The 26,351-nt window shown below is 41.8% G+C and overlaps 1 protein-coding gene across 3 annotated transcripts in view; it reads right to left on the bottom strand.

The window, feature by feature from the left end:
* Positions 1-26,351, bottom strand: part of KLHL29 (kelch like family member 29) — a 1,407,189-nt gene that overhangs the window by 148,814 nt on the left and 1,232,024 nt on the right. For all 3 annotated transcript variants that reach the window (XM_077488859.1, XM_077488857.1, XM_077488858.1), the window contains one exon: positions 15,592-15,772. In XM_077488859.1, the coding sequence (XP_077344985.1) occupies positions 15,592-15,772 (181 nt within the window). The remainder of the gene's footprint in view (positions 1-15,591; positions 15,773-26,351) is intronic.

Raw genomic sequence — 26,351 nt, 5'->3', positions numbered from 1 at the left:
GGTCGGATTCTCCTCGTTTTTTTCTCACAAGCATTTCCTCAAAAGAACAGGTGTCATCTCCTATCTGCCAGGGATCACCACAAAGACAGGTATTCCTTTTGTTCATAGTATTAACTCCTACATGCTCTTCCCATGAACTCTACCTCACCGGTACAATCTGATCTCCGTATAATGTCCAATAATGTTCAAGGCCTTAATTCCCCAGTGAAAAGGCGTAAAATCATGCAACAATTTCATGCCCTCAAAGCTGATGTTATCTTGATGCAGGAGACGCACTTCCCCATTTCTTATAACCCCATTTTCCTTCACAAAAACTTTTCTCAATTTTATCTAGCTAATGCTTCCAATAAAACAAAAGGGGTTGCGATATGCTTTGCCAACAAAGTTCATTTTCATCATTCTAAAACAATTAGAGACCCAGAAGGCCGATACATCCTGGTCTCTGGATCAATTAATACAGTAACATACACATTTGTTTCCTACTATGCTCCAAACTCCCGCCAGGACAATTTTTTTGAAAAGACTCTCTTGACGCTGAAATCCCATCTGAAGGGAATTGTTGTCCTGGCGGGAGATTCGAACATCCCATTTGACCTTTCCTCAGACAGATCCAATCCTACTAAGCCAATGCCCAAAAGACCTCCTAAATGCAGTCTTAGGGTTGCACATTCCATCCAATCAGCAGGCCTAATAGACATATGGAGAGAAATGAATCCCCGATCCAAAGACTACACTCACTTTTCTATCCCTCATAATACATTAACCAGAATAGACCATATCTTTATTCCTCCACATTTCATCTCTTTGGTTGAATCCTCCAAAATTTATGATTCCTCTCTCTCTGACCATTCCATCGTTTCATTAATTATTAGAGGGGGAGGAGGAGATAAACGACCGTTCCAATGGAGGCTTAATGAGTCTCTTCTAAACAATCCAGCTCACTGTGCGGTATTAAACTCAGCCCTTTCGGACTACTTTACAGATAATAATACAGACTCAATTTCGCCAGGCTCCCTGTGGGCGGCACACAAGGCGGTCATGAGGGGTAAAATAATTCAACTCTCAGCCCGACTCAAAAAGGAACACTCCGCAGAGCTTATACGACTCAAAGAGGAATTCCAAACACTTAGCAAAAGTCATAAACAACATCCTACCCCAGAGAGCCTGGCTGAACTTGATAGAGCACGCATTGCACTTAATCTCTCACTCACTACCTCAGCAGAAAAACATCTGCGATGGACAGGAGCTCGCTTCTATTATCAAAAAGATAAAATAGGTGCCAAACTCGCGAGTAAATTGTGTCCTCGAACTCGTACCTTGGTCTTCCCTAAAATTAGACAATCTTCGGGTACCCTTACACAAAATCCGGTAGAAATTTTGAAATCATTTCATGATTTTTATGAAAACCTCTACTCTAAGACAACTCATACACATTCCAAAGCTAGGAATCAGTTCCTCGATCACCTCGATCTACCTTACATACATCAAACTCATAAAGAACTAATGGATGATTCCTTCTCCCCTGCCGAAATACTTGACGTCATAAAAGCCCTTAAATCAGAATCAGCACCGGGCCCCGACGGTTTCTCGGTCAGATATTATAAGACTTTTGGACCAAAATTAGCTCCCTACATGGCTCGTTTCTTTAATTCTCTCCGGGATGGAGCCCCCCTCCCGAATGATTCTAATACTGCATTTATCTCTGTTATTCCGAAACCTGGTAAAGATACTAGTGAAGTGGGAAAATACAGACCCATTTCGCTGATCAATAATGATCTTAAAATTATGACTAAAATATTAGCCAACAGAATGTCCAGTTTTATATCTAACTATATTCATAAGGATCAGGTGGGCTTCATCCCGGGGAGACAGGGAACGGATCAGGTGAGAAGGGCAATTGACTTAATATCATTATTGAATTCGCACTGGGACGGGGGCCCGGCACAAGAAGGCCTTCTGCTGTCTTTGGACTTGCAGAAGGCATTTGATTCTGTTTCATGGCCATATCTTTTTGAAATTCTCACCAAATGGGGTTTCGGAGCAAATTTTATGAACATTCTAAAATCCCTATATTCAACCCCCTCTGCTCAAGTACGTCTATTAGGCCACCTCTCTCAACCATTAGATATCCATAGAGGTACTAGACAGGGTTGTCCCTTGTCACCGTTAATCTTTATTATAGCTATAGAAACTCTAGCCATCGCCATTAGAGCAGATATAAATATTAAAGGTGTTCGTTGTGGTTTAGAAGAGCATAAATGTGCTCTCTTTGCTGATGATATGCTTATATTTCTGACCTCACCCTTAATTTCCACCCCCAACTTACTTCATCTCCTTCGGGATTTCGGAACTATTTCAAGTCTCCAAGTTAACATTTCCAAGTCAGTTGCTCTCAATATTTCGGTTCCCTCATTAACCATCTCCCGACTTGCGCCCTTCTTTCCCTTCTCCTGGGCTACAGATAGGATTCCCTATTTGGGTATTTCTCTCACCAAATGTGTAAGTAATTTATACAATGCTAATTACCCACCCGCCTTCAAATCTTTAGAAGCAGATTTAACTAAATGGTCTAAAGAAGGATTGTCTTGGCTGGGCAGGCTCAATGCAGTCAAGATGAACTTATTTCCTCGAATTTTGTACTTATTCAGAGCCCTTCCCATACCTATTAAAAAGTCGACTCTCAACAAATTCCAATCAAAAGTGATTGGATTTGTCTGGGGAAAACAGGGACATAGACTGGCGCGTGACATCCTGTTCCGCCGGACAATCCAAGGTGGTTTAGGACTTCCTAACCTCTTTTTATATTATCAAGCAGCACAACTAGCACAATTTTCAGCAATATATACTAAAACCAATAGTCCAGACTGGGTTTCTATTGAGAACCAGGCAGTACCTGACTACACATTAGATCATCTAATATGGAGACCAACAAAGCAAAGACCTGCCATATTGTCCCCAACGCTTTCTCAATCCCTAGCACTTTGTGACAGACTATACAAAAACGAACACCTGATTTCCCCACTGAGACCTCTCGTACATTTATTCCATAATCCTGATTTCCCTCCTGGCCTGAACATCCAAGATTTTCATTGGTGGTTGAACAAGGGCCTTTTCAGAATTGGACATTTCATTACACCAAATGGACCCATTTCAATGGGACACTGCTACTCCAAACTAGAGATGCCCGATTCAGAACAATTGAGACTTTCACAGATTAAACGTTTTATACATTCTCTTGAACTTGACAAACCAAATAGTTACAATGTTACGATTTACGAGCAATGGTGCTTAAAACATGGTCATCGCAAAGGAGGTATTTCCCTTATCTACTCGTCCCTGGCAGATAGGAGTGACAAACCGACATATGCTCGTTCTTGGGAAGAAGACTTGGACATCCAACTAGATACGGAATTGTGGTTTCAAGTTTTTAGACGTTCTTCCAAAGGTATTTTAAATATTTCCTTAATCGAAGCTAATGTCAAAATTCTAACGAAATGGTATTATGTTCCTGTGAGACTTTCAAAGATGTACTCAGAGATTTCACCGCTCTGTTTCAGAGGATGTGGTCTTTTAGGTACAATGTTACATATATGGTGGTCTTGTCCTCGCATACAAAACTTTTGGAATAACTTTATACATCTAGTGAGGAAGGTCACGAAAGCCCCAATCCCACAAGATCCTTCATATATCCTTCTGAACCGCAGGCTACACAATACCCCTAAACATACTCAACAACTAATCTTTTTTATGTGCTTGGGAGCCAAGATCACTTTAGCAAAAGCTTGGAAAACTTCTAGGGTTTCTCTTGTGGCTACCAGGCAAAAAATTTCATGGATTATGATTCAGGAACAAATAGTAGCTAAATTACGGAATACCACTCAACAATTTGAAATGACATGGGATCCATGGGCCCAACACATCAAAGTACAATTGTTTCCAGGACACCTTCTGTCTTAAATTCTACATGGATGGAGCCAGGACCCTGAATCCTGTACAACTCTCCCTTCCTTACCCTCCCTCTTTTCTCCTGACTACACTTTCTACTTTTCCTTTTTTTTGTTGTTTTTCTTTAAGCAGGATTTCTCATATTTAGTAATTGATCAGATGTTACCTTATTCTACTACATTTTTCCTTAGTTAACCTTTGTGGTTCGGACTGGAGTTTACTAGTTCTAAAGAGTTCATTTGGAATTTAATTGGGTATTTTGAAGTTCAGCTGTTCACTTCCCTCCGGGGAGCACAATTTCTGGGTGCTGTCCGGGGGTTTAAAGGGACGTAGATGGGGAGTTCTTCGGCGGGAGTCCCCCGAGCTATCCCACTCCACAGTGTGAGCCCATTGGGGTGGAGTGGTGACCTTGGGGGTCTCCTTAGAAGTTGCCGATATGTTTATAACCTAAATCTTCTACACCTCCCATTTAAATCTTAATCAAATTCCTTCTTTTTTTTTTTTATCTATGTTTATGTATGTATATTTATATATATATATATATATATATATATATATTTATATATACGGTATATATATTTTTTAATTTTTGTGTCCCTTTTTCTTATATACATCATTATTACAAATTTTCAATGAAGTGGATCTTTACACTCCAAGCCCTTCTTGACATATAATAGCCCCAATTATATCTGTATAAGATACCTTGTATATCTTATCTTTTTTTCTGATTGATGCATCCTGCTTTATTTGAATTCTCTGTTTTTTTTATGTTATGTTTTTGCTTTATTTCTATTTTCTGATTATACATGATGTATTTACCAAAGAATTAAATTCAATAAAAATTATTGAAAGAGAAAAAAGACCACATGGGCAGGTCAGGAAGTACACTACGTACTAGAACAATTGTGAAAATCTTTGATATTATATGTTTTACCTTTGATGGTAAGGTTTTTCTGACCGTGATCAACAAACTTACAGGTGAGACATAATTTTTTCTTGCATTGATACATTCCTACTAATGGAATTAGGGGAATATGTGAAACCGGAGTGGATGGAACATTTTGAATTCTGCTAGGTGCCATTTTACTCTTTATATTTTTTGCTTTGCGATAGGATACCTTAGGTTGTTGAGTGACCTTATGGTTCCACAGCCGCGGACTTTCTAGATGTCCCGTACTTGTATTTAAGTTGCTCTCCTCCTGAGAGCAAACAGGCCAGTAGAAGGAGCTTTGAGCCCCTTTACATAGGTGCTTTATAGTGAAAGGCTGGGACAAACATAGTTAGATCAGACCTAATCCATAAACTTGCACTGAAAGACGCAAAGGAAGCACCAGCACTGTACAGCACTGCCAAGTAGGAAGCAGAGCCTGCATATCCAATGAGCAAACATGGCTGATCCTCTGTACATATTGTGGGGTGATTAAGCTGTAGTGGTGCATCCCAGTTGAAGAAATCGTCAGTCCTGACTGCATTTTCAAGGGCATGGCAGCCCATTTTTATTTAAAAAAAATCAAAAGTTCAAAAATAAACATCAGATGCCCTCTCAGGGGTATTTAGCGTTACAGTCTTGCTTCAGAAGCAGAATTCAGCCTTCCTGGCTAAAACACAGCACTCCTGCTCAGGCCTTATACCTTAGGCCTTGGTCTGTCTTCCTCAGACCTGACGTTCAGCACCTCTGTGCTTGGAGCTTCATGCTGCACTGGCACCCTCCTGACTCCTAGGCCAGAACTCCTTTCTGCCGGGCAGAGCTGTCTCCAAGGATGAGCACTGACCTCTATTCCTGGATTGTTTATGAAGCCAGTGCACAGGTCTGCAATTAGCAAGCCTACCAAAAACAGGCATACACTGCTCATATGCACCTGTGTCATGGGGGCACATTTCTCTACATTTAAACATTAAAATTGCATGTTCAGTGAAGATAATTTAACTGGAATTAGGTTGCACAAAAAATGAACTGGGCCTCTGTAACTTACATAAAGAAATCTGTGTATTCTCCTCACTGTGGTCTGAAGCCTCCTACCGTCTGTATATTCAGTATCTTAATAAGCAGCTAAAGAAGACAGTGGTCACCGGAGGGAGCTCTATAAAGATTGGCATGGACCTCTGCATTACAGTAAGCGAGCAGACAGCTAAGAATCTGGGAATATGATTAGCACCTCTGCTCAAAGACAGCTAAGATAAGGTCAGCTAACTTTTATTATCTAGAGTCTGAGTTCAGCATTCAAGTCAGACTTAAAGCTGAGTTCCAGTCTCTAAAAAAAAATGTAAAAGTCCACAGCTACAAATAATGTAACTGCTGACTTTTAATATAAGGACACTTACCTGTGATGTCGGCCCCTGAAGCTGATTCTTCCATCGGCTCACGCCATTGCTACTAAGGAAAACTGGTAGCGAAGCCTTCAGGCTTCACAGCCGGGTTCCTACTCCACATGCACGAGTCGCTCTGCACTTTCTGAATGGCCCCTTCGTCTTCTGGGACACACAGGTCCCAGAACGCAGTGGGGGGGGGGGGGGTGGTATTAAGAAAAGACGGCCGTTCCAGAAGCAGAAATTACGTATCTTGCTGCGGCAGTGTTAGGGTGGAAGTACACTTAACAAGGTACAAAACAGATAGAAAAATAAATCCAAAAATGGGAGGGGGTGGAGTGGTCTTTTGTTTAAGACCTACCGGTAGTTGTATTTTTGGATGGAACTCCGCTTTAACCACAGACTTGCACTGAAATAAAGAAGCAGTGTATAACTCCTACTGTGCTGCCACTGGTCTATAGAAGGAGCACATGGAAGACTGCAGTGGACCTCTGCATTAGGCTAAGTTATTTGTAGTAGCCAAGAGGCTCCCTCTGCTGGTCATCTACATATCTGAAAATTAGCACCCTTGCTGAATGGCAGCTAAGATAAGTTCTGTTAGCCTTTAAAAAGCCTAGTGTTTGTTTTAGCGATCAGGTCAGACTTAACCACAGACTTGCACTGAAATCAAGAAGCACTGTTTATGTCTGGCTGTGCTGCTAGTGATCACTAGGGGGTTCCCTTGGGAGAGTAGAGTGGACCACTGCATTAGGCTAAGTGAGCTGTAGTAGCTAAGAGGCTCCTTCTGCTGGTCATCTGCATAACTTAGATTGTGATTAGCATCCCTGCATAATGACATCTAAGGTGAGCTCAGTTAGCTTTGTAAAACATCTGTCTTTTATTCAGGTATGACTTAGGGCTTGTTCACACTGGCATATTTAAGCGTATACCTGTGTGAACAAGGTCTTAACCACATACATGCATTGAAATAGAAAAGAAGCGTTTACTGTATATCTGGCTATGCTGCCAGTGGTCAATAGAGGGAGCTCTTGGGAGAATGGAGTTGACCTTTGTATTGGGCAAAATGAGAAGAAGTAGCTGAGAGGCTGAAGGCCACAATAAGGGGACACAATGATCTCTTCCAACATTTAGTCAACTCAATTTAGTTCATTGAGTTGACCAATATACAGTAACTGCAAAAAGACTAATGTTTCCCTTCGATATTGCACGTCAGTGCTCACTTACAGTGCCTTAAGCCTGTTTCTGTTAAAGTGCCACAGCAGAGGGCTGACATTGCACCCTCATGAATATAGCCACTCCACGATCCACTACACGAACCAGAAAGCATGCCGCCGACAAGCAGGCAGGGCGTGAGCGATTCTCCTTCAGTAATTGCCTCATGGCATAATTTTGTTCAGAATGTCAATTTTATGGCCGTGGGCACATCAAAAAGTCAGATTAGAAAATCCAATTAACCCCCCTTTTTTCTCTGTAAAAATATTTGATCTCCAAGAATAAACCAGATGGGACGTATAATATTAGTCTGTTTTTTTTCTCCTGCGCTGTCTCCGCTCATAAATCACGGAGAAGATAACTGCAGATTAATTATAACTTCAAGCCTTGCAAATCCCATCAGAAAGGTTTACAGTGTGCCCGTTGAGGACTAGCGAGATACAGAAACCAGGGCTCGGTGGGAGATTATGTAAAAAACGCCCTAATTGGAAACTTTAACTCCTTTGCAGCCTCTTACAGGGCCTGAAGGGGGACGCAGCGGGAGATCTTCAAGAACAAATTCACACACTAACCCAAAGTTTTGATATTAACTAATTAAAATGTTCATTATGGCACAGATGGAACATCTATATTTGCAGGATGTTCACACATAAAATTCTGTGACTGGGTAAGATATTTATAGATGCCGTCAATCTATCAAACCCCGACCTGCTCGAACAATGATCTATTAATGATCTGAAGCCAAAAGGGCAATTAAGGGGAATTTTTCAACACCCCATAAAAATAATTTCTTCCCATGGCAGTCATATTTTCTTTCTTTCAGAATGCTTCTGCATCATTACAGCAAGCCTGTGATACTGTCTGGATAGTATTTGGAAATTTCTAAGAAAATTGCTAAAAATGTGCGATTGGACTGTGTTGTCGGAAATTGCGACCGTGTGTGGGCTCCATCTGACTTTTTCTGACGGAATTTCCGACACACAAAGTTTGAGATCTGGATCAAAAATTTTCCGACAACAAAATCCGATCATTTAAATTACGATCGTGTGCATACAATTCCGATGCACAAAGTGCCACGCATGCTCAGATTAAATTACAAGACGAAAGCTATTGGCTACTAGCCTCTTTATAGTCCCGTTGTATGTAGTTTACGCCACCTCGTTCTGAACGATTGGATTTTCCGACAACTTTGTGCGACCATGTGTATGCAAGACAAGTTTGGGCCAAAATTCGTCGGAAAAAATCAGACAGATTTTGTCGTCGGAATGTCCGACTGTGTGTACAGGGCATAAGAAAAAAAATATGTTGGCAGCAATCCATTTAGTTGATTTACTACAATGTGAAGTGAGGTAAAGTTAGGTGAAGTAAAATGAACTTGAGCCCGATTTACTAAAGTGAAATGAAACCAGTTAGACCTTCATTATGTTAGGTTCACCAGGAGACAATGTAGTACTTTGTCCCATCAGCCTAGGTGCTGTCTAAGGCTAGCTCAGATAGGGTGCCACCCGTACCCCCCCAGCCGCCTGACCACACAGCTAGCAAGGAGATGGCTTCTTTGATAGAAGGCATTTTTTTTCATCTCCAAGAACTTGCAGAGATAAGCTTTGTCAGTTAAAATGTTTAAGTGACCAGGCAAGTGCTTGGAGAAGTGCTATCTGCCAAAGCAGCTGTGTCTTTGCTAGCAACATGTTTGGACAGGGGGGTGGGGGTGGAGGTGGGGTGTCCCGTCTGACCTCACCACTAGTGTTAGACAGCATGTAGGAAGAAGGGAAAAAGTGCTACATTTACTTTGTCCCCCTGGGAACAGAATGCATTATTAATAATCATAGTGATAACTTTTCTTTTACCGCTCGCCGACCGGCAGCAGAACATTTACTGTTACTGGGCAGCTCTCAAAGGCACTGCCAAGTGAACTTCCTGGTTTAGAGGCGCACATGTGCGCAGAGGTGCGTACGCCCCTGGATGTTCTGCGCTGTGGTAAGACACAGTACAAGTTTGTCAGCAGGTTACAGCTTATGATTTTGGCTGTATACCTGCTGATCAGCTCTGGACAATCACAGCGGTGGGATCTGTGTGTTTGTAAATACAACACACTGGGTGGATTTTGGGTGGATTTCTCCCTGTTTTCAGGTACCATTTAGAACTGAAAGCAAAGAGAGACTCCAGTCAGATCTTTAAGTAAAAGCACCACACATACACTTGCATACATTTGTTAGGCACACAGTGCTTTCCTGTTCACTTCATGTCACCCAGCCAGCATAATTAGCATACCTCCCAACTTTTTGAGCTAGGAACTAGGAATGGGTGAATGGTTTGGCCCAAGCATAAGTTCGGGCCAAACTTTCGTTGTTCGTGCGTTTGGTCGTTCAACTGTTCGCCCCCTGAACTGACCACAATACATTGTGGCGCTGAACAGTACATTGCAAGCCCTGATTGGCTGAAGCAGTGAAAGCTTCAGCCAATCAGGGCACAGAGCACTGTCAGAGTCATGATTGGACACTGTCATCATGACTTTATCCAATCATGGCTCATTCCCGCCCCACAGTATAAAAGTATTCTTTCAATGGCAGCCATTTTCAGTGTGATTTTGGTGTGGAGAGAGATAGAACAGGGCTCTGTTCAGTGCTACTAGTTAGTGTGCTATACTGTGCTATTTGTCAGTGTCAGTCTAGGGATAGTGTGAGTGTAGTGAGGAGGACCATCATTCAGCTTTGCATAGTGTGTAGCTAGAGTAGGGACAGCTAATATAGTTTCAGTGTAGTGTAGTGAGACTGTGTCAGTAATCTTGACATTAGTGTATAGCTAGAGTAGGGACAGTTTACATAGTGTCAGTGTAGTGACAGTTGAACACTGTCTATTTGATTGCGTTACTATCAGTTTAACGACATTTACTTCTGTGTGCGTCACTGCTAGTTTAACGACATTTACTTCTGAGTGCGTTACTGCCAGTTTAACACCATATAGTTCTGTGTGCATTACTGCCAGTTTAACGCCATGTCGCTTTGAGTGTGTTACTGCCAGTTTAACGACATATAGTTTTATGTGCATTACAGCCAGTTTAACGCCATATAGTTTTGCGTGTGTTACTGCCAGTTTAGCGCCATATAGTTCTTTGTGCGTTACTGCCAGTTTAACACCATATAGTTCTGTGCGCATTACTGCCAGTTTAACCCCATATGGTTTTGCGTGCGTTAGAGGCAGTTTAACCCCATATAGTTTTACGTGCGTTACTGCCAGCTTAACGCCATATAGTTCTGTGTGCGTTACTGCCAGTTTAACGCCATATAGTTTTGTGCATTACGGCCAGTTTAACGACATTTACTTCTGTGTGCGTTACTGCCTGTTTAATGCCATATAGTTTTGCGTGCGTTACTGCCAGTTTAACACCTTATAGTTGTGTGTGTTTTGACAGTTTAACACCATATAATTTTGCATGTGTTACTGCCAGTTTAACACCATAAAGTTTGTGTGTGTTACTGCCAGTTTAACGCCATATAGTTTTGTGCGTTACTGCCAGTTTAATGCCATTTACTTCTGTATGCGTTACTATCAGTTTAACGCCATATAGTTCTGTGCGTCACTGTACGTTTGGCGCATTATATTGCATTATATTATAGTGTATCCGTTGAGTGTGTCTGTGTAGTGCGAGTACTCAAATTAAAGTGCACCAAACACCTCTTTACATTCAAGTGCATCTACGTACATATTTCTTTACATTTGCTTATTAGCACCGCCCCCTCCCTCCCAATAATGTATGGGAGAACAACAAGGAGAGGCAGACCCTACCATGGCACTGTAAGGGGACCAAAAACAAATGTGTCCACAGGCAAAGGTGGGCACTCCTCAGGCAGGGCATAATTTCCTCTGTTTAGTGAGTTCGCCCGTGCTATGCAGCCACAGCATGCAGAGGAGGTGGTGGACTGGCTTACTAAACCTTCCTCATCCTCCTCATCCTCTGTCATGCAAGCAGAGACAAGTGTGCAGTCCCCTGCAGTTGCCAGAGTGGATAAACCTGCCTCCTTGTCCACATCTATTCCTGCCATAGCCCCAACTTCAGCCACGGAGGAGTGAGCTGAGTTATTTGACCACAGCGCTAGCCACTTGCCCCTTCATGATGCCCAGCCATTACTGAATTCAAATGTTGGTTCTGAGGTTGAGGATGACAGGCACATGAGCATAGAGAGAGGGAGGAACACTGGTAGACAAATTTGCATTCATGTTCCCCAAGCCGCAGTGTATTGCAAAGTTGTCTCCAGTGGTAATGATGAAGATGGACAATATAGAGATGATGATGATGATGATGAGGTCACTGATGCGACTTGGATGCCAGATAGGGTAGAGGAGGAAACTGAAGTTGAGGCAGCACAACCCCAAGGAGGCCGACATCAAGAAAAAGTAGAGAGTAACCACCCTATTACATCGTATATTCTGCAGCTGTTATCTCCCGGCACACTCCCCAAAGCCCAGCTGTCTGGGCCTTTTTCAGCACAGCAGCAGATCGTACTGTTGCTATCTGTAAACTATGTCTCAGGCACATCAAACTTTGCAAAAACACAGACCATTTGGGTACAACATGCTTAACAAGCTATTTAACGTCCAACCACTCAGCCGGTTGGCAAGAGCATCTAAAAGCCACACAAAAGGGGCACACATCTGTCCCTCCTCCTCCTCCTTACCCACTTCAGTCTGCCCCTGCGATACTGAGTCATTACCTTTCAGCAGCCTCCACTGACAGGGATGATGGTATAGTCCAGGGTATCCCAGGTCCTAGCAGCACATATGACAGCAGCCCACCACCAGCTGTAGACTGTAGCCGGCAAATTTTTCTGCCCCATCTGCTGCAGCGGAAAAAAAATACAGTCCCTTCCACCCACATGCCCAGCATCTAAATGCAAGCTTGTCAAAGCTGTTGGCTCTCCAACTTCTGTCTTTCAGGCTGGTGGATTCTGGCCCTTCCGTGAATTAACACAATGTGCTGTACCACAATGGCAGGTTCCCAGTCACTACTACTTTTCATGTAAGGCTGTTCCATCTCTCTACCATCATATGGAGGGGAATGTTCTGGCATCGTTGGGCAAGGCAGTCAGCCATAAAATCCACCAAGCATGGGCAGGGAGAATATATTTTGTTCACAGCAACACTGCTTGCAACACGAAAGAATGCAGGACAGGGCTCGGTGCTGCAGCTTGTTGTGCCCCCACATCTCCATACAGCTAGTGGTGATGATGCCAGACCTGTGAGCTCTACCTTCTCCTCTTCTACCTTCATACTATCCTCTGCAGAATTGTCCCATGAACATCAGGTACCCCTTAAGCATTCAAAGGGCTATTCCCAGAGTCAGGCTAAAAGATGCCATGCAGTGCTTCAGCTGGTGTGTTTAGGAGACAGGAACCACATCAGAGTAGAGATTCTTGCAGCTCTGCAGGGACAGGCTCAGAGGTGGTTCACACCACGCCAGCTGGAGCCAGGAATGGCAGTGTCCAATAATGGCTCAAACCTACTGTCTGCCCTTGGACAGGGACAGTTGACACATGTGCCATGCCTGGCACATGTCTTCAATTTGGTAGTGCAGTGTTTCCTAAGTACGTACCCAGGGTTACAAGATGTACTAAAGCAGGCCAGAAGAGTCTGTAGCCATTTCAGGCAGTCATACACAGTTAGCGCTCGGTTGGCTAAAATTCAGCGGGAATTCCACCTGCCCATAAACCGCCTGATTTGTGACATGCCCACCAGGTGGAGCTCAACTTTGGGAATGCTGCAGTTGCTATACATGCATCAGAGGGCCAGTGTGTACCTGTGTCGGTACAGCATGACAACAGGCTCAGGCCGCCTCTGCTTTTTTTCTGGAGGGAGAGCAGCAGGAGGAAGAAGACTTCCTTTCCTCTCAAGGCCCACTTTATCCAGACACCATCATTCCTTTGTCACAGAACACACAGGAGGAGAGAGGGGAGGAAGATGAGGAGAAGGATTCTGGCACTTTCATAGGCTTTGAAGAAGAGGAAGACATGCGTCAATCTGTAAGCGATGGCTTTCCAACCCCAGGACCCTTGGGAATAATACGTGGGTGGGAGGAGGAAGTTCCAGATGCTGTCATCCTGAGTGATGTTTCATCACATGTGAGGTGTCATCCTTGGCAAATTTGAGGCACATGGGCAACCTCATGCTTCAAAGCCTGCAAAAGAACCCAAGAATACATGGCATAAAGGAGTAGGATGATTACTGGTTGGCAACCCTCCTTGACCACCGTTATAAGGGGAAGATCTCAGAACTCACCCCATCCCCACAGAGTGCAGGAGATAAAATCTCTTGAGGACACTTTAAAGAGGATTTTATTGAACATTTTTCCTGCCTCTAGTAGGTTACAGTGTCATGGAAAACTTAGTTTTGAGTCTTCTGTTGGTCAAGAGAGGAGTAATGGAGAAGGCGTCCGCCTAAGTGAGGCATTTCTGATTTTTTTTAGTCCTCACCATCCAGGGCTGTCAGCTTCCACATCCCATTGGCACCATCTGCATGACATGGTGGACGATTACCCTTGGACCAAAACAGAGATGGAGAGCTTTCCAGCTGACGATTCACTGACTTACTGGGTCATGAGAATTGACCACTGGCCAGAACTTGCCCAGTATGCTATTGAGTTGTTGGGCTGCCCTGCATCCAGCGTGCTTTCAGAACAGGCAGTCAGTGCTGCAGGAGGTTTTGTTACTGATCATAGAACGCGTCTGTCCACAGACTCAGTGGACTGTTTGACTTTTATAAAAATTTATCAGTCCTGGATTACCAGCTATGAAGCCCCTGATGCTGAGGTCACTGATCAAGTCTTTTTGGGATGTGGAATCTCTGCAGGACTTTGAGACTGCCTAGCTTTGAGGGTGTTCAATCATTTCAAAATCAGGGACAGTTGGGAGCTATGCATTAGTACAGTGTACAGTATTATCACTGATCACTGTATTAGTGTCAGTAGCAATGTCACTGTCAGTTAGTTAGTTAGTGTCCCTCCCAGCCAGCACCAGATTATCCGCCACACTATCACAGTCACACTATAAGTCCCTGATCACCATCATTACTAGTATAGTGTCTGTACGGATCAGAACTATACTAGCACAAAGGAATAGTGTCCCCAAAAACGTAGTTTGGTTTTCATCAAAGGCATATAGCAGAATACATTTTGGATTAAATTTAAGAAGAATATGATTTGATTGAATATGCTTTATAACAGAAAGTGGAAAATATTATTTTTTCCCAAAATGTTTTGGTATTTTTTCGTTTATATAATAAAAAATAAAAAAGAAAGCTCTATTTGTGTGAAATAAAATGTATATACATTTAATTTGTGTACAGTATTGCATGACCGAGCAATTGCCAGTTAAAGCACCCCCGGGGCTGAATAGCAGAAAATGCCCTGGTCATGAAAGCGGAAACATAAAGTGAACCCAGGCCTATTTACTAAAGTGTTTATTTACCTCAAACATTTCCTCCACAAACGATTTGTGTGTTTGTAATCACAGGTCCATAGCACTTCACATGCTAGTAAATTAAGCCCAATCCTAATGATCTCATCTGAGTTTAGTAAATAATACCCTGAAACATGTAAAAGGCCTTTTATTGTGCGCAGTAAACTATATAAACTTAAATTCTAGAAGTATTACTAGAAATCTTTGTGGTCCTGTCTTAATTTTGTGATAGGGCTTTCCCACCAACATAATGGAGTTCTATAACACCTACACACAGTCCAATGCAACCAGGAATCACGTAGCTTCTTAAATGGACCACAGGCACTTATACTGTTACCATTGCTAACTTCATCTGGCCATACATTTGAATCTTTGTATCAAATACAAACTGTTCTCTTTTAAAAAGAAAAAAGTGTACTAGCAAATTGTATTTAAAAAATGTATATGTCATACATTTCTCACAAAAAAAACACAATATGTATAATGTTATGTTATTAAATATTCCATTTCTTGAACATGCTATGGCTTTCTCAAACTGCCAGAAAAATTCTGAATCGCTTTTCTGTTGCTTTCATTTGTTGCACATGAGCCCAAGAGACTTCCAAACTCCAAGATGGGCTTTAACTAAAGTGTTTACATCATGCATTTAGCTTTGCAGGTATGTTTTACAGCTTACCTTTCAACATGGTCAACATTGCCAGCTGCGCCTAGGCCACCGATTGTATAGATTTTGCCATCGAACACCAGACTGTTGTGTCGACACCTTGGAACAATCATCCTGGAGACCAGATTCCAGTTATCAAGTAAAGACATGTAGCACCAGACATCCGCTAAAGCCACACCGGCTTCCATACCCCCTGAAATGAATACAGATAGAAGAATAATGCTTTAGATACTGATTTGCTCAATCAAGGTTACTTAGTAGGTTGAGGAACCCCAAGTCTTGCATTGTCTTGCCTTGTGAAGAAGAAGATGATAAGTGTCTATTATTGTGAGAGTCCAGTGATTACATTTAATTGTCAAGGAGCCTTGCAGTACTGGGGCTCTAGACTCAGTTCTTAAAAGCAATACTTTCTGCATGCAGTCTAGATGTTTTGAAAGTCATAGTGCAAGTTTTCTCTGGGGGTTTCTTTGGTTTACTCCCATAGTTCCAAAACAAACTTCACTGGCTTCTGTTAAAGTTACCCCACTTTTAAGCCGGCCATACATGGATTGAAATTAGCTAGCTGGTTGTTCACAAGGCGATCTATCAATTGATTTGCGTACAACCAGCCTGTTGGGTTTTTCCTGAGCGATCAATGCCTCCGGCTACAGCTGACAACACTAAACTTTGTATTCTGCTGGTGCGGAAGGTTCTGTGAGCCCTTGTACACACGGTCGGAGAATCTGTCGGAATGAGTCTTATCGGACCGTGTCGTCAGATAATCCGACTGTGTGTGGTATGCATCGGACTGATTCCGTCCGAATCTCCGTCCGACCCAATTTTCCAACATGTTGGAAATATTTCCCGACCAACTGGGCCGGACGGACCTAATCCAATCATGTGTAGAGCATTTTCATCTGACCAAGTGCCACGCATGCTCAGATCAAATTCCTACATCAAAGCTATTGGCTACTAGCCTGAATGTAGTCCCATCGTAACGAAAATACGTCATCACGTTCTGAAAGATCGGATTTTTTGCCAACTTGGCCCGACCGTGTGTATGCAACAGTTTCGGACACAATCCGTCGGACTAAATCCAACGGGCAAAATCCGGCGAATTTGGTTGGCAAAATCTCCGACCCTGTGTACGTGGGCTGACAGTAGAGCACAATAATGCTGCAGGAAGGATTCTCTCATCATCACTGAGTGTGATCTGCCCCTTTTTATTTTTGTTCAGCCCACTGGTAAAGCAAAAAAAATGTATGATAGATTGAACGATCCCTCAGGGGCAAAGCCTAACATGAACAGGTGATGTGCTCCTTTTACAGATATCACAGTGTTTAGCAATTCTTGCAACACTGGGATCCTCAACTCGAATCCTGGTCAGGACTCTGTCTGCATGGAGTTTGCCTGTGCTATCTATGCTTGTGTGGGTTTCCTACAATTTCCCACTATACTTCAAAGACATGCTGGTATGTTAATTGGCTTCTACCTTTAGCAGCCCTAGTATGTGCGGGTATATCTTATACCTTTGGCTAGGGACCTTAGATTGTAAGCTCCTTGAGCGCAGGGACTGATGTCAATGTAAAATATGTAAAGCACTATATATATATATATATATATATATATATACATAAGACATGCTTGTAATAATTAAATAAATGTGCAATAGTACATGCTGGTGTTATTCAACTTAGTAAAATAAATATAATATAAATAATTAATTAATAATTAAAAAAATAAAGAATATGTTCATCCTGCCAAAGAAAATATTCTTACATTAATTGCCTTCATACGGAAAACACGTTGTTACATCATGAGACTGTGGTAGAACCATATATTTTAGCAACAATAATGAAAATCAGGCAATATTTCACAATCCAAAATAAAGAATAATTTAGATGCAAGTAAAGTGCTATTCATGCCTAAGTTGTACCCTTAACAGACTCCCAGAGCTACAACCCTCTTTGTTTATAAATACATAATGTATGGGGTGTAATTATAAAAAATAAAAAAAACTGCATATCAATTGACCAGTGAATGGCATGTACATTCATTCAAATGTTTTTAATTGATTTAAAATAGAAAAAATAACAATACTGCATTCAGCCACTAGATATTGCTAAGTATCAGAAGTTGTTCATATGATACTTACCACCATCTAATAGCCAAATGAGATATACAGTATTAATTTAAAATGAATGAAAAACATTCGACCAGCAAAAGAAAATAGCCTAGTAACATTCATTGTATTGCCCCTTTCACACAGAATGAATGCACGTGAACTTTAACCGGATGAATTGCTATGCATTTTTTATAAATACACTCTATAATGTTTTTAGGGAACACAAATTTACAAGAATGTAGCTCTATTTTAAAATCTGCTTTTCTTTCTTCCAAGTCATAAAAAGAACACCCCTTGCCATCCTTTAAAGTGAATGGGCTGTTGTTCTATACTTTACTATATGGGGCAGTGCATATAGCAAGTGGATAATCAGCAGCATCAACTGGACAAAGACTTTGTAATGGAGATGCTGAGGATGTAGAACAAACTTAGTGCTGCTCCAGGTGAACTCTCAAAGACTCTTTGCTATGAGTATAGCTAGAGGGTGCCGCACAGCTCTCCTGTAAGAAGAACCATAGAAGAGCAAAAAGTCCTAAATTTGCTGCACTCCTTCATATATTGTAGTGTCAAAATCACATCATAGGTATAGCAGGAACAATAAAAGTAATGCTTTTCACGCCAAATACAGCGCTTACTCAAATCTGACTTTTTGTTCTTCTAGAGATACTGAGGATGGCAGACTTGACACAACACTCCTCATTCCTTTACTAGGGGACTGGAGATTCATACAGCAAAAATAAATTGTAGTATTTCCATTTGCCAAGGTCAATAATTTGCATATTGCAGTGAATTCACATAAAATTTAGTGTAACATAGTTGCACATATTTACAGCATGGCGGTTAAAATGTCTTGCATGTTTGGCTGAATCTGGAATTATTTAAGTGTTATTTACAGTGTCTGGCAATCTAGATGCAAATGCACTGCCTGGGAATCCTGTGTGACATTAGAAAGGGTTACTCTCTTCCTTCGACTGAGAATCTGGGATTTTGGAAAATCTTTTATAGAGAGTGAAGAGAGATCCCCGAGGACAGTCTGCCTGCAGCAAGTCATGGCTGCCTCCGACGTGATGTCGCTGAGGATGAGCCCGCCTCGAACTTTCTCATGCTAGCTCTGGTACCTGCGGTGCTGATTAGCATTTCTCATTTTACAAATGTTTCCTCGCTGTCTGAGCTGCCTCTAATGTACTGAATTGATGTGGGCATCTCCTCATTAGGAAAGCAGAGTATTGCTATTTTAATGCCACCAGACACAAACACAAACACACAAAGAGTGCACGCTCTGCACAGTTATCGACATTCTAAAATCTTTTCCAGGGTCAGCTTCATGCTAAGCTGAGATAGCTGAGGTCAATGTGGACAAGCAGGCACACAGGTGTTGAATACTCAATCATGTGTTCACTAAATTGAAAAATTGGTACTTTTTAAAACCCATGCTACTTTACAATATATAACATACATTACATTAACTTTAAATAAATTGCTGGGAATTAGTGTGGCATGTGAAGGTGCTTATTACACAAATGGTCAGGTTTAAAAACCAGGGACATATGTTCAGAACCAAGGAAATATCTTCATAACCTTCCATTTCAACTCATAATCCATCATACAGTATATTTTAACTGTTTCTACTGGAAGCACTGGCAGAACATGCAAGTTTACACCTATACACTTAATGAAGTTTTTAGTGGATAATGGGATATATAGTTCCTTAAAGTTGCAGTCTAGAATAGATATTAGTTAGTTATCTTTTAGAGTAAGATATGAATTGTCTTGTGTTTGTGGCAATGCAGCATCCTAAGTTTCTGGCAGTTCTTTTAGGCATAGTTTCCAGTTTTTGAAAGCACAGTCCATCTTTATTCCCCAAAACTATCTATCCCCTTTTAATTCACAAATGTCCCACTTTTAGATCTGAAGCATAGAAGTAAATAGCTTGTTTAGCTCACTGAATCGTTTATAAACTTCTAAACCAGTGGCTTCTAGACAGCTGCAGATCTCCTCATCTCCCAGCTCTCATAGTGCCCTCCAAACTTTCATAGTGAGAAGGGGAAAGGAGGGAGGCACAAAAGAGAAGACATCAAAGGCCTTTCTTTCATATGGGAGGTCCTCCTCGAGGGGTGTCATCAATCCGGTTTCCCAGCATTCATGTTTGTGTTCATGCCTGTATAGGATGCTGATTCCAAAGCAGGAAGTGAAGGGGATTAAGGCTGCCTGGTGTGGACCACACAGAGGGAAATGACATCACCCAGTGGGCAGACCTCGGTGTAGGTAGGACAGGAAACTAGGCTACGCGCTCAGAGCATACAGATCCTTCTGCTGGCCTATACTGAGGTCCACCCACCGGGTGAAGTCATTTCGCTCTGTGCGGTCCACGACAGGCAACCAGGATCCCCATCACTTCCTGCTTTGGAATCAGCTTCCTGTACAGGCACAAACACAGCCGAATGCTGGGAAACCGGATTGCTGGCACTCCTCAAGGAGGAACTCCCATATGAAAGATATGCCTTTGATGTCTTCTCTTGTGTAAGTGCCTTACTTTTGCACTATTAAATAGTTTTGTAATACCACACTTAGGGCGCCTCTCTCCTTTCCTCTTTTGCATTTCTCACAGAGTACTCTGGATACGCTGTGGGCATGGCTTTCACCTGAACTGTTATATATGGACAAACTCCTACCATAATAAGGACATTATTAACTTAATATATATATAAAGCTGAATTACTATACAGCACACTGCGTAGCAATGATATATATGGAAACAATACTAATATAAATATATGAATCCAATAAACACTATATATAACATAAATGTCTAAAGCATAACAACATATAAATACTATAAACAAAGTGCTCATGCTCTGTGATATTGTCCTCAATTAGGTTATTAAACAAAACAGCAACAGTCCATATATATCAAAAAAAAGTGCTCGTGCTCTGTGACTTTCAATTAATCCTTGATGAGTGTTTAAACTAAACAGAAAAAGTCCATATAAACATAAACCATGTGATAATTGTGTCTTCATGCGTTGTGCACACACAACCCCCACCGGGTGTACACTCACCTTAGGGGCTTAAAAAATAAACCTGTAATTGATAGCAATAGTCTGTAGAGATCCTCCTTTGCTTCCTTTATCCTATGCAGGTTTATGGGACACTTGTAAGGAACACAGGCCACCTGCTACTTCTAATAATGATGCCGAGTGGTGTTGGTGTTAGACCAGAAACAATGTAGGCACCATCAGATGGGAGGTCAATCAACCACAGCTCAAAAAACTGAAAACCTCTGGACGAAACATGTAGATGAAAGAAAGCCAGAGGCTCGATCTTCCGCAAAGAATACATTTATGAATCCTGGTGTGGTAAAATATAATAAAAGACTTACATGGTTTGACGTGTAGCCTTAATCATAGCCATTGCCTTAATCATTTATTCATTGCAGGAGATGGAGCTGCTGGTTTTCTTTCATCTACATGTTTGCTCGGGTGCTAGGAGGACACTACAAGGCAGTGCACCGACCCCTCACCACCTCGGGGAATTACTACAGGCGTTTTCTACTATATTTAACTTCCAGAGGAAGCCTAAGGTTCCTTGATACCCTGGCTAAGAATGGTTTTGTACTTTTATCTATTATTATTTACCCTGTAAATAAAATAATTTATTTACAGCCTATTTACAATATAAAGGAAATGTAACAATGACTAAGAATTATTATTTACATTTTTAATCCTGTACATAATAAAGAAAAGTATTTTCTGCTATGATAATCCTATTGTCTTATTGCACATTTGTATGCACTTACCAGTTCACCTTATTGCTGCTTTCTACAAGTCCTGATCCCAAAGAAGCAATAAAAATAGGCCAGAAGAACCCATTCCACCACAAGATTACATGGTCAGGGTGATGAACTGCATCAAGCACTCATGAACCCACCTTCCTTTACTATCTATGAGCACCCTGGCTCACTGTACAACTGGCTGGCAATGTATACTAGTACTTTTATTTCTGTCATGGTTGGAGTTTGCCTATTGATCAGTTGGCTGCCAAGGCATGCTGGGAGATGTACAGAGCTAAACCACTTGAATACTAATTAAGCAGGCTGGCAGGATATTTTGAATCTTTGAGCTGTCCAGAGATTTCATGAGATTTCATGACAGCATGTTTATATTGGTTTATATTATTATGATATTATATTATACTATACTGTATATCATATCATATTATCTATTTGTTTAACTGGTTGACAGCAGGGGAATTTGTAGCTTCTTGGAGGCTGAATCACAGCAGCTTTTCAACCCCTCTTAAAACAACACACCGGTTTCAGTAGCTCATTATCAAAAATGTCAGAATTTACCAAAAAACTATTTATTAGTTAGGTAACTGGCAGGGCTTTTTGGAGCTTCTTTCAGTGACTACGGGGCTCTTTCTTTTAAATCACTGGTTAGCTGAGACTCATGTCTGCACATTGATGCAATCTAAGCCCTTACACACACGGTCGGACATTACGACGGAAAATGTCCGATCGGACCGTGTTGGCGGATAATCCGACCGTGTGTGGGCTTCATCTGACTTTTTCCGTCGGAATATCCGACCAACAAAGTTTGAGAGCTGGATATAAAATTTTCAGACAACATGAGGAGACTGACAAATGCAGTCAGAGAGAAGTCATTGAATGAAAGTTCCCTCCCTCCTGCCCTAATGTTTTTTGTAATGTTGAGGGATTACAGTGGTTTTGGTAGATTTTGGCCTTCTTGGGTCCTAGAATGTGGTTGAAATATGGTGTTTTGGGAAATGGCGGAGACTCATCTTAGGTATGGTGTCCTCTAGTTGGTCAGGTCAACTAACAGTGATCAGAAGTTGTAGACTGCTAAGATGTCTGAGGTCAGCTGGGATAGCCCCAGAGGCAGTGTTTTTGTGGCTGGGGGCATAGCTTAGCTAACTGATGCCATAAACACAAGCATTTTAGTATATGGACCTTCAAAGACTTGCAATATCATTGGATCTGTAATGTTATATGTTTGTTATTTATTTTGTTCATTATTTTATAATAAAAAGCCTTATAGAGATTTAACTCCAATCTTGAGCAAAGTGTTTTCTTTTGGGTTAGAGGGGGCGGAGTTAGGAGGAGTAGGCCAGAGGTCATTAACTTGGTAGCCTCTGATCTACCCTTCTCAGGGTGATTCCTAAAATGCTATACTGACTGTATGAGTGAGCAGTTAGCAGGAGACATCTATGGATCTGAACTAATACTGTGTTGCCTGTAAATGCATGGGGATGTAATGCAGTAAAGTTATATCACGCTATACAATATTAACAGGTCTTATGCATTATTTTAAAACAGATTTTAGAGCTTTGTCTCCTGCTGATGTTTCCTAATTTGCCAGTGGTTTATTCTTTTTAGATACAGTAAAGCATAGTTTCTCAGCCTGTTTTCAGTTGTGGCACCCTGTAAAAGTATGCAAAATGTCAAGGCTCCCCAGTCAAAAATGTAAACCTGAGGAAAACCCGAGCCTGAGACATGGCACAAAACCACCTTAATGAAATTGATATTTACATCAGATTCCCACTTCACATCAGAGGTTTCCCATCACATCAGAGGTCTACCCATCACATCAGAGCCCCCCTTTACATCAGAGTCCCCTCTTCACATCATAAGCCCCCTATCATATCAGAGGACCCCATTCACATCAGAGGCCTCCCCATAAGAGTCACCCCTTCATCAGATTGGAGCCCATCATCACAAGACAGTAGTTCCCATACATCAAAGGCTCCCAGTACAGGACCCCCCCATCATATTAGCACCCCCAATCACATCAGAGCTTTTCATTTACATCAGAGACTGCCGATCACAGAGCCCCCAAGTCACACAGTCCCTTCTTTATGGAGCCATTTGTTGTTATGGTGCTGGTGGTTGGCCTAAACGCACTCTGGCAGCTCATGATGCTGATCTAGGGCAAGCTGGGTCCCATGCTTGCAGCACTTCATGGGAACCCATACAGCACCCTGGTTGAAACTCTACAATACAGTAAAACAGGATATTTGCTAAAATCTTGATCTGTTCCTCTGTATTTATATTGCTAAAAGTTGGATTCCCCAAAAAAAAAAAGAATTTCCTAATAAATGATATGCATTGCTTGAGTGTTACCTATAACTAGGTATACCTATAACTTAGTCATAGGTATATATACCTATAACTAACCTATGTCTCCTCCTCTCCACTTCCTCTTTCTGCGGGGGTCCCCCATGGCTCTGTTCTTGGACCCCTCCTCTTCTCTATCTACACCTCCTCTCTTGGTCACTTGATAACCTTCCATGGCTTCCAATACCAACTCTACACTGATGACACCCAAATCTATCCCTCTACCCCTCACCTCACTCCTTCGGTATCCTCTCACATTACTAACTTACTAACTGACATATAAACATGGATGTCACACCACTTCCCCAAACGAAATCTTTATAAAACCGAGCTGATAATATTCCCCCACTGCCTGTGCCCTCCTCCATGACTTTTCCATAAAGATCAATAATACAACTATCAGTCTCTCCCCTCATTCCAGGGTCTGCCACTCCTCTTTGCCAATCCCTCTATTGGCTTCCGACAGCCCAGCGTATTAAATTCAAAATACTAACAACAACTTGCAAAGCCATCCACAACTCTGCCCTGAGCTACATTACCAATCTTGTCTCAAAACATCACCCAAACCATCCTCTCCACTTCTCCCAAGAACTCTTGCTCGCTAGCTCTTGTCTCCTCAACGCTCGTCTTCAGGACTTCTCCAGAGCCTCTCCCACCCTCTGGAACCCTGTACCTCAATCTGTCCAGCTATCTTCTAGTCTGGCCATCTTTAGGCAATTCCTCAAAACTCATCTCTTTAGGGAAGCCTATCCTGCCTCTACCTAACATATTAACTTTTAATTCTTCCATTAGCTCATCTCTCACAGTTATTACCTTTTGTTTCACTTAACCCACCTTATTAGATTGTAAGCTCTTATGAGCAGGGCCTTCACAACCCTTATGTATTTTATTGTATTGTAACTGTACTATCTTCCTGTATATTATTAAGCGTTGTGCAAATGTTTGGCACTAAAGTGAATAAATATAAATAGATAAATGATAAATCCAGTATAATAATAATGAAAATAATAATACATTGTTTCCTATCTTCTGATTGCATATTGTATGCCATTAGGCATTGGAAATGTGACACAGCAATTGATGCTCTAGTTAAAGTTTCAGGTTCAGATATAGAAAGAAAAGCTAAAGATAAAAATATAAATTCTTTATAAGTAAGCCTGCAGAAGGCTGCAGATTTTAAATTGGGCTCAGCCTAATACCATCTGCACCCTGGTCCCCACTGACCTACATGAGAAAATTAAGATTTAAAAGCCTGCCCATCAAGGCCTTGGATTTATTGCTCTCCAGGCAAAGGAGATGATTTTCTTTGTTATTTCTACAGAGCTTATTCATCAAACAGTGCTGGGTAATACTATGATACAGTAACATCCTACCAATTTTATCAGCCAGATAAACAGAATGCTCTCATTAAGATGCCCCCTGCAGCTCAGGAGCTGGAAAAACCTCTCCAGCCTTATTTTCTATAACACCCTTCCGAAAAGTTTTAAGAACACTTTAGTGTAGGATTGTAACCTCTGAGGACTTCCCCTAGCAACTTTGCTGCTTCCGCCTAGAAATGATTAAATCTAACATCCCCGAAATATATTGCTTCCAGTATCTCTCCAATGTACCCAGAGTTAATAGGTAGAGTCGAACCATGACATTTAAAGTGTATCTAAACCAAAAAACAAACACGCATATGTGTATAACACGCACCTTAATTTTAAAAGGTAAGTTTCAGTTTTTTTTTTTTATTTTAAATAAAGAACTTTGAAGCAAAATAAGGGTCAGTGCCCATCAATGCAGCCTCATCAGTGCTCATCAATGCATCCTGATCTGCAGCCTTGCCATCCCCCATCAATGCAGCCTGATCAGTTTCCATCAGCAGCCTAAATAGTGCCCATCAATACAGCCTCATCATTGCCCATCAATGCAGCCTGATCAGTGCCCATCTGCAGCCTCACCATTGCCCATCAATGCAGCCTGATCAGTGCCCATCTGTAGCCTCACTGTTGCCCATCAATGCAGCCTGATCAGTGCCCATCTGCAGCTTCACTATTGTCCATCAATGCAGTCTGATCAGTGCCAATCTGCAGCTTCACCATTGCCCATCAATGCAGCCTGATCAGTGCCCATCTGCAGCCTAACCAGTGCATGGAGATTAGAGCCGCCAGATTACATGGAGAGGGGATCTCCCGCTTACTCAGTTGCCGCTGTTATACGAAGTCCCATATCCTGGACCGGCTCCTATGATAAACGTCATATGTCCTGGCATTGGACCAGTTTGCTGTCTATCAAAATAACTTTAATTTTAAATAAAGAACTTTGAAGCAAAATAAGGGTCAGTGCCCATCAATGCAGCCTGATCAGTGCCCATCAATGCAGCCTAACCATTGCCCATCAATGCAGCCTGATCAGTGTCCATCAATGCAGCCTGATCAGTGCCCATCTACAGCCTCACCAGTGCCCATCAATACAGCCTAATCAGTGCCCATCAATGCAGCCTCACCATTGCCCATCAATGCAGCCTGATCAGTGCCCATCTGCAGCCTCACC

This window comes from Lithobates pipiens, unplaced genomic scaffold (assembly GCF_037356315.1).
Source record: "Lithobates pipiens isolate NorthernLeopardFrog02 unplaced genomic scaffold, aLitPip1_a1.2 Scaffold_18, whole genome shotgun sequence".
Lineage (NCBI taxonomy): Eukaryota > Metazoa > Chordata > Amphibia > Anura > Ranidae > Lithobates > Lithobates pipiens.
This window is presented reverse-complemented; position numbering and strand designations above follow the sequence as displayed.